We start from the raw sequence: 10,010 nt of genomic DNA, 5'->3' as shown, positions 1-10,010 counted from the left end.
CTGTTCCTGTTCCCCTTCATGGTCCTGGCCCTCCATCCCTCCCCCTGATCCTCCACCATTCCACCTCCCGCCTGGACTCTTGTTTTGTTTGTTTTTTGTGGGTCTTGGAGCGTCTGGTAGCCGCTCCAAAGAGGGGGGGTTATGTCACAGTGTCTGGTTTATGTTCCTTGGGTCACCACTAGATGTCCTCCTTCCTCACGGTGTCCATCACACTAGTGAACTACATTTCCCACGATCCTTGTCTTCTCATTGCACTCGGCTGTTTCCTAATCACTGATCATTGCACTCAGCCTATTCCCCATTAGCATTGTCATTTCCCTGTGTATATAACCCTGTCTGTTTTAGTATGTGTCACGGAGTCCTTGTTATATATCACACCACTTCTGAGTTCTGCTTTGTTGCCCGTTTTGTATTGTTTTATGTTTTTGGATTGCTTCTCTGGTTTTGACCCCTGCCTGGACTGTTTACGAGTACGGATAACCCAATAAATACTGCAAATGGATCTAACCCCTGCTTCCCGTGTGTGGTTCGTGACATGAAGAGACGACTCGACGCCTGTGAAGAGACGACCCAACGCCGGCGATATGTTATGCCCTAAATTTATGATTAACTAACTGTATTTTTGTATGTACATTTCTGAAATGCATTTTCTGTAAAGCTGCTTTGAAACAATATGTATTGTGAAAAGCGCTATACAATTAAATTTGAATTAAATTGAATTGAATTGAAATATAAAACCAACTTTAAGTCAAATCACCGCACTCGAAGCACTTCAAACGCTCAGTGCTCACTTAAACCATAAACGAGTTTTCTCCGTGATTCACACGGAAGGAAACTTCAAGAGTACGCGTTGGTGAAGTAAGAAACATATAGATCTAACGTCTAAAAAAGAGTACATGTTTGAGTGCAGCATTTTTACACCCGAGGGGAATCATTTTTACGGGGATTAAAACCATTTTAATCTTAACGAACCTGCAACTCTTTCGTAATCGCGTAATTCGACACAAACGGAGGCGCATTTGATATACTGATTTTAGTTGCTGGAGCGGATAATGAGCTAACAGCAACAACAAACGTTTCTTTAACCCATAACACGCTCACAGTCAACTGATTTACCAGCGGTTCAGATTAAAAAAATACCACAATTGCTATATTCATAGGTGATGCCGACACTATGTTATCAAAACCGATCTGCTCCCCGATAACTACGAGCAGATCTTCTGTCACTCCAGGCTCTGGCACACACCTGCAACCATGCAGTGACAGAGCTGACCCGGGAACAGACTCCATACCGCTTTGAAAACCGCGCCTTTTCCTGCTCTGTCGTCTGCCTAAAACTAGAAAAGAACTACCAAGGGGAAAAACATAAATAAACACAAAGAAAATAGATAACGCACTCGCTCCCAAACACTCAAGCTCCTCACACACTCCCAGCATGCACCAGAGAGAGGGTGAGAGAGATCCCGTTATCTGCTTCAGTCAAGATAGCACAGATCACAAGCAAACATTTATTTACACTGTAAAAATTAAAACATAGATTTTATTTATATAATCAATAAAAATGAGGCAACAGACTACAAGCAATATTATTAATTAAATTGAACAAATTAGAATTGAGTAATAATTAATCAAATTATTTCCTTAAATGTTAACCATTTAAAATGAGTAAAATTTACAAAATATATGTTATTGCCAACATTGAAGACACCTGATGTTAACAAGCAGAATCACTGAAGGAGAAAACCATAATTAAGTGTGTTTTAGTTGGGCTCTTGACCCTTAAATTGTTAACTTTAAGGTTTTGTTTGACTGCTGTACATGAGTTATAACAGCCAGATGAACAAATAGAAAAGGTGATCTGATGGTGTTGGTTGTGTTTTAACATAATCATTATATCACAATCATTTGACCTGAATCACTGAACTCATATAGAGTCCAATTTATGAGTTGAGTTAACTTTATTAACTATAGCAGTACTGGCCTTGTACACCATTATATTTGTAACTTTTACAATGTAATCCAAATAATTTCTAAAAAGTTTCTCTTGTACAAAAAAAAAAAAACCCCACAGACATCAAGAATCAGCCTGTGAATCTCAACAATGGTGACATTTATAAAGCATGTTGCAGTGCATTCTGGGTTGCACCAATCAAAACTCATTCATGGCTCCCATCATGTATTGCTGCATGAATAAATAATGAGCTTATGATCAGATGTGATCTGTTTGTCACCATTGCTGAGATTCATACGCTAAATCTTGATGTCTGTATGTCCTACAAAAAAATAAAAAAAATAAATGTTTTATTGATTTGATCATTTGAATTTCATTGAAAAGGCTACAAATATTATGCAGCTAGAATTAATAAAATAAACCTAACTCTATATGAGTTCAGTGATTCAGGTCAAATTATTTTGAAATAATGATTACGTTAAAACACAACCAACACCATTATATCACCTTTTCTATTTATTCATCTGGCTGTTATAACTCATGTACAGCAATCAAACAACACTTAAAGTTAATAATTTAAGGGTCAAGAGCCCAACTAAAACACACACTGATCGCCATAATGGTGACTTTATGGTTTTCTCCTTCAGTGATTCTGCTTGTTAACATCAGGTGTCTTCAATGTTGGCAATAACATATATTTTGTAATTTTTACTCATTTTAAATGTTTAACATTTAAGGAATGAATTTGATTAATTATTACTCAATTCTAATTTGTTAAATTTAATTAATAATATTGCTTGTAATCTGTTGCCTCATTTTTATTAATTAGATATGAATAACATCTATGTTTTCATTGTTACAGTGACTTTAATACAAGCTGAGCAAAACAAAGCCTGAAGGTTCATTAGAGGGCATGTTGAAAACTACAGTACAACTTTCCATCATGTACAGTGGTTATAAAAAGTCTGCACACCCATTAAAACAGTTTAGTTTTGTGATGAAAGAAAGAAAGAAAAATAAAATCAGACCTTTGCACCTTTAATGTGAAATTGCTACCTATGCAATGCCACTGAAAAAAAATACTTCAGAATGAACTAATCAGCAAGCTCATCTGTAATGGTATTGTCTGTAATGCCCTTTATTCACCCAAAGTGACTCCAAATTGACTCTAAATAAATCTCAGCTGTTCTTGTAAGCTTTTATTCTGATATCTTGGTGTGTTTTTGAATTCTTCTTAAATTAATCTCCTTCGTCGTGTTTACTGACAAAGCAGTACGTGACAATATGTGACGATAGCTAAAATTATGAATACATTTATCATTTTTGTGGAATTTAAACATGTTTTTATGACAACCATTTAAATGCCTATATATAAAAAAAAAATGTAAACACTTAGAATTACGATGATAGAAAGCAGAAACTTTACTTTTTTAATTTAGTGCATAAATCTTAATGTATTTCTGGGTTAAAGTGACTCAAAATAATGGAGCATGTCATCATCATCACACATTTTTTAATTAAACTGTTGTGTTTCACAGACAGGGCTTAACCCCTTATCAAGCGCCCCTATTTTTGAGAATTTTCTGAAAACGGCATACCCAAATACAAATGTCTGTAGCTCTTAAACCCTATGGTCCACATTCATAATTCTTGTCTTTTTTTAAACTAGACAATTGAAACTTTGTTACCCAAGAGTCAATTTTAACTCAAAGTTGAATAGGAAAAGAGTAAAACAAGGTAAATTGACATGAAAGTGACTTACGATTTCTTTGAATGAACTTAACTTAGGGAAAAATTGATCAGACTTTTATGTCAAAGGCCTGAAAACACCATAAAGATAAAATTGAATGTCTGGACATGTTTTGAGTCAAATTTGAGATTGATACTCCCAAAAATGTAGTTTCTGTAAGCTTTTATTGATGAAAAGTATAGGCGTCCTTTCCAAAAACCTATTTGGAGACTCCAATAGACACCTGATAACCAAATGACATAAGAGTAAACAGTACATACTACATGCATGTATATCAATTCAAGACTGTTTTGCCCATCAAACCACACAATAAAAAACTATTTCAGCAAAACATTTTAACATTTTAACAAAATACCCTTTATTTTGATCAATTCTAATAGCAAAAACAGTGAAATAAAACGTCTATCATTAAATGTATAGCCTAGACATTCCAGAAGTGACCGTTTTCCAACTAATGTATAATATATATATATATAAAAAATAGTTTTAGAACATTTGTAATTAGAACAGTGTTTTTTACTCAAATAAATTACAGTAAACGGATTATTATAATGGATATCCTATTACTTTCTGCTGCTCTTCGTCGCTTCTCCTCTCCACCTTCTTCAAAACACCACCAAAGTATTCTGTAGTCGACGATCAATGGTAGAGATGTTCAGATATAAGCTTTGGATTAAATCCGTGTGTTTATATACTGTCTATGGTTTATTCGAACTCCGTGGGCAAAACATTGTAAAACAACGCTATGTGTGTGTATGTGTCGGCGCACTATGTGTGTGCGCTCTTGCGTGTGGAATGGCGAAAGCGCACGTGTGAATGAAAAGTTTGCGCTTTGTTCTTGTATTACACGTTTCATGCAAGCAGATTCGTCAATCACTGCATCGATGTTGGTTGGTCAATACTCCCATCAATCAAAACTTTGCTGACTAGACATTGGCTGGCTTTATCCAGGCTTTTATCCAGTTGAAAACCGAGGAGCGCGATTGACAGTTCGCGCATCCGGTAAAATGCTCCCTTTTTGTTTTAGTCAATAACAAAGCCTGTGATTGAAGGATAGACACGAGGGAGGGCTCAATTTACCCGGAAGATTCCAAACTACGGGGGAGATATGGCTTTTGAACGTTGGAATCGATATTTCATTGAAAATGAACATGATGGATTACTCTAACTCAAAACGCTCATGTAAACAAAGGAGGATATTTAGTTTTTTTCCCTATTTTGTTGTTGTTTTGGATTAAACAGTGGGATGCATTTTGAAGAGTAGACCCTTACATTGAAATGTATGCTGGTGTTTCTTGGATTCGTCCGAACTGATCTGAACCATACGCGATCAAAGATAAGTATTGCCGTTCATTGTGTTCATGTTTACAAGGTCAGTCAGTCAGCATTTAATTTAACCCTTTCCTCTCTGGTGTATTGATTGCAAAAGCAAGCTCAGAACATGATTCTTGAGTGTTTTAGCTTTCAAATGATGCATAGTTTATGATAGTTGATTGAATATTTGTTATAAAACAAAGCCGATAAAAAGTAATAAAAGTTTAGCCACGCCCCTTCGGCCCGCCCGCGGGCCGGTGCTTGATACCTATAACATAATGTGCAGTTATTACATTATGCTTTGTTAGAACATTTTGAGTTGCTACAATATCTAAAAAAATATTCTTCCTTTAGACTTGTAGGTTCTTTCTGTAACACATAAATTCACTCATCACATTTGTTTCTTGAAAAAAGAAGTCTCATAACTTGCTGGCGCACTATTGTCAGATTTAGTCCATAAATTAGAGGATTTAAAATAGGTGGTACAAGTAAGAATTCAAGAGCCATGAAATTACGCACACCTTGAAGCATATTCTTTGAGCCATAGCGACTATACAAAATATCAAACATAAACGCAGCTGTCACATTGATCAATGAAAACAGATGTGGCACACATGTTTGCATGAATTTTTGTCTGCTCTCTATTGACTTCCTGCATTTTCTAATCAAGTAAATGTATGAGCAAAATATCAATACTGCATGTCCAAAAAATGTAAGAGTAACAATATACCCAAACACATTATTTACAATTGTAGAAAAACAAGAAAGTTTTGCAACTGCCCAAATCTCACAATATAACTTTTCAATAGTAGAGCCACATAAGGTGAGTCTAGATAATAAACTAATTACAAGACACATGGAAAAAAATGGAGCCAGCCAGCAGTAAAGGATACATTTAAGAATTGTCTGATTGGTCATTATTGAATGATACTCCAGTGGTCTACATATTGCAACGTACCTGTCAAATGCCATCACTGTTAATGTTGAAAAGTCACACAGAATAGACGAATAAATGACAAATATCTGAATCAAGCATCCAATATAAGAAATCACATGATCATGGGATAATAAATCATACAAAAATTTAGGGTAGAATCCAGAAGTGCCAAAAAGTCCATTTACACACAGATTACATATAAACACATTCTTCTGCCCTCGGTTGAGTGTGCGGCTACTCAGCCTATGCAGCGAGCTAAACATTCAGTAAGAGAAGGTGGTTCCAGGAATGACAGAACACATATTTCTTCTTAGTGCCTTTACTGAAGACCTCTCTCTTTTTGATTTTGTAAAACTGTGAACATACAAACAAACTATATTAAAAATACATTATTTAACAAACCAAGACACATTGCTGTGAATTTAAATGCTGGAAGTGATAGAATTCAAGATATAAGAAATCACAAGTTTACATTTTTTACATTACGGTTTGTGTCAGTCTGCCACCATGTGGATGGTGTTAATTGCAGTTAATTGCAGCTTTCAGTGCACATATTTACAGGCAGTTCAAAACACTGTTCAACATATCTGTAATCCCAACATTTATTTACTGCTACTGTATAAGAAAGTTGTAAATTTGTTTCTTCACTATTCTGTAAAAGTATAACAGGTCTTTCCTCTTTAGTTAGATTTAGCCGAACATAAATTCAGAAAGCCTTCTTTAAAGCTACACAGGGAAAACAAAAACTACTTATTTTTACTTTAGACAACCTGTATCTACAACCTGGATTGCGTGAAAAACAGCGTTATCATCGACTTGCAACCCCATACTAAACAGAAGCTAGCAACATTAGCTTGGCTTAGATCGCAAACAAAGTTTTGCTTGTAAGAGTTAAAATAACCTCTTAAGTTACAGAAAAGTAACAACACATATAAAAAACAAAACTGACCACGAATTACTTACAGATTATGGCATGTCAAAGCTTCCCAAAGATATAAGGGGTCTGAGAGGAGTGTAGAATGTCAGCAGCTACGGACATTTCCTCACACGCGTGTAACCAAAACACTAACGGAGATACTGACCCCTAGTGGGAAAATAAAGAAATGCACCAGCGAACTAATACAAATACTTTTGAACATAGAGAGACAGAATACACATACATCGGCTCATGAAGCTTCTTATGCAAGAGAATAGTAGTAATTATAGTTACATTACAAAAGACAATCAGGGGATAGTACAGTGCGGTAAGAGAAAACAAGACATATCTATTTTCCATCGTTTCATTCAGACCAGAGAGTGTGAATACCAAAACACTGCACTCATTCTTTAATAGTGACTGCATCTTCAATGATATGTAATTATTATGTGGATTTTGTTATTTGAAAAATAATTGGATGTATCAAGTTGAATTGTCACTGTCGATAGGAAGCCTGTAGATGAAAAACACCGACAAGCAAACATCAAATCCTATAACAGTAGCATAATTTTTTCAGTTACAAAACAGTTGAAATCTTACCATGTTCTCCGTTCACATGCTTCCTGCAGTGTTTTGCAAAGGTTCGATTTGGTTTGCTATATATGGACAGTGGATACTGGTAATTGCCTTGGTAACAAACACTGAAAACAGTTTGAACAAGATCTCTGAAGACTACCGTCTTTTAAGTTGAAATAACTGCCCGTCCATGCCCTTCTATGCCCAGTGCCCACAGATAAAATAGCATGTATTATCTCTTTATCATATTGTCTATCATATCTATTGCCAATCATATTCCTGACAAAATATTAGGTCCCAAACTACATGAATGTTGATATAGGGTTACCACACCATATTTCTGATGGTGATACGGGGCACACACACACACAAAAGTATCTATGACACTCATTTTTTTTTTTATATAACAACAATTTATAGTTCTACCAGAAAGACTCGGGAGAATTATTTCAACAATCGTACATTTATTGACAGCTCAGCAAGCTGATAATATACAAAGTCATTTGGCGTAGGCCCCATCCGTAGTGCATAATCCGAAGGTATCAGATCTGCAATTCCTGCCTGAAGATGAAGGCAGGGGCGCAGCCGATCCCCCCGGGAGGTATGGACAGGACCATCCTGGTGGTGGTGGGGAGGATGGGGGTAGTCGTCGCTTCAGTATCTGCGAACTCAAACATGTGTAAGTACCGAGCTTTTATTCAGTGAGCATAAGAATATGATTGTATAGAAGTGAAGCAAAAGTTGACGTAGTAATTGAGTCTTCCCATGAGAACTTATGCTAAAGCTTTCATTTCTACCAGAAAGAATTATTTCAACAATCGTAGATTTATTGACAGCTCAGCAAGCTGATAATATACAAAGTCATTTGGCGTAGGCCCCGTCCGTAGTGCATAATCTGAGGGTATCGGATCTGCAATTCCTGCCTGAAGATGAAGGCAGGGGCGCAGCCGACCCCCAAAGCAAGTGGAGTACACTGGGACGGGGCCCGCCAACCCCCAAAAGATGGTAACGAGTATACCCACCGGTCTAGAGTCCTGGGGTTCCTGAAAATAGAGAAGGAAGATACTAAATGGTAGATTAAGATGTAAAAATACAGCGTGCCTATAGCTTATTAGAAAAGAAGGACAATGAAATCCTAGTATGATGTTGTTGTTTTTTTTACGTTTTTTTTTTTTTTCACTCCTAGGAAAACACAGAGACAAGGCCTCATTGGACCAGCAGTGCCGATTTTGGCCTGCATAGACGAGGCCTCATTGGACCACACAGACAGCCGCCTTGGCAAAAATAATAAAACAGGCCTTATTAGACCACACAGACAGATATTGGGCTATAATAGAACGGCCACATTGGACCACATATAGCAGGCCGCCTAGGGCCGTACGTAAACGACACAGACTCTGGCCTCATTGGACCACACGGCCTTTATAGACCACAGAGACAAGGCCTTAAAGAGCCACACGGCCAAGATAGACCACAGAGACAAGGCCTCTATGAGCCACAACGGCCGCTAATGCCACAAAGAGACGAGGTAAGACTGGACTGCACATGAAACAAAGTCACTTGGCTAGATGAAAACGGGCCCTTTTTTTTTCTATATCGAGATGCTACGGGCCTTAAAGACCACACAAAATCTATGCCCCGGGGGGCGACTGGCCACCATTGGCATCTTTTAAGGACAAGACCAGGCCACTAGTGCCACACATAGACAAACCACGCAAGACTACGGCGTCTAAGCCACATTGAACCAAAGGACAAGGCAAACATATGCCACAAGGCACCAAGCCCCACACGTACACAAGGCCCACGTGGCCACAAGGCCACTAATGCCACACATAGACAGACATACTTGAATACAAGGCCACTAGGCCACATCTAACAATGCCATGAAGGCCACAAGACCACGAGACGAGGCCACATTAGGCTACACAGTCACCGTAGACCACACAGAACATAAAGTGTTCCTAAACCATAATCCCACACTTAGAGGAGACTTACAGACAACGGCCACTAAGCCACACGGAACAAGGCCATAAGGGCCGCAGCCTTGAAGGCCGAACATGGGACAAGGCAACATTGTACCACGAGGCCATGAGGCCGACACAGAGACGAGGCCCGCCGGGCCACAAGGCTGCTAAGCCACACTGAACGAGGCCAACGAGACAGAGCCACTAGGCCACACGGAACCTGCCATACTTAATGGCCACAAGACCAAGGGACAGCCACACAAGGCTACACGGTCACAGTAGACCACATAGAACATTAATATCGCATGAAATAAGCCGTCGCTTTTTAATTTTTTTTATTAAATGACTAACATGTAACGAAGGCACAACGGCTGCTACGGCCACATAGAGACAAGGCCACATTGGTAATAAATGATAGATGACTAGATAGTCATTTGAGGAGTGCTGGCTAGAATAATAACGGGATGAAGGAAATAAGATTATACACCACCACCAGTAGTTGCAGAGGTATTTACCTTATGGTTACTGTAGAGCTTGCTGGGCTTGAATAATGGTTTTAGAATCTGGTCTTATGTATGATTCGAAGGCCGAGGAAGACCATA

General features: G+C 38.0%; 1 protein-coding gene across 1 annotated transcript; it reads right to left on the bottom strand.

Moving 5' to 3' along the window:
- Nucleotides 1-4,785: 4,785 nt before the first annotated feature.
- LOC306996562 (olfactory receptor 4S2-like) lies at nt 4,786-7,294 on the bottom strand (the record flags this gene model as incomplete). The annotated part of the gene is made up of 2 exons (XM_079609175.1): nt 4,786-6,158; nt 7,109-7,294. 2 exons carry the CDS (start codon nt 7,292-7,294, stop codon nt 5,400-5,402), a joined length of 945 nt encoding a protein of 314 aa, XP_079465301.1. The 3' UTR covers nt 4,786-5,399.
- Nucleotides 7,295-10,010: the final 2,716 nt, after the last annotated feature.

The sequence above is a fragment of the Phoxinus phoxinus genome (genome assembly GCF_949152265.1).
Source record: "Phoxinus phoxinus genome assembly, chromosome: 4".
NCBI classification, from domain to species: Eukaryota; Metazoa; Chordata; class Actinopteri; order Cypriniformes; family Leuciscidae; genus Phoxinus; species Phoxinus phoxinus.
This window is presented reverse-complemented; position numbering and strand designations above follow the sequence as displayed.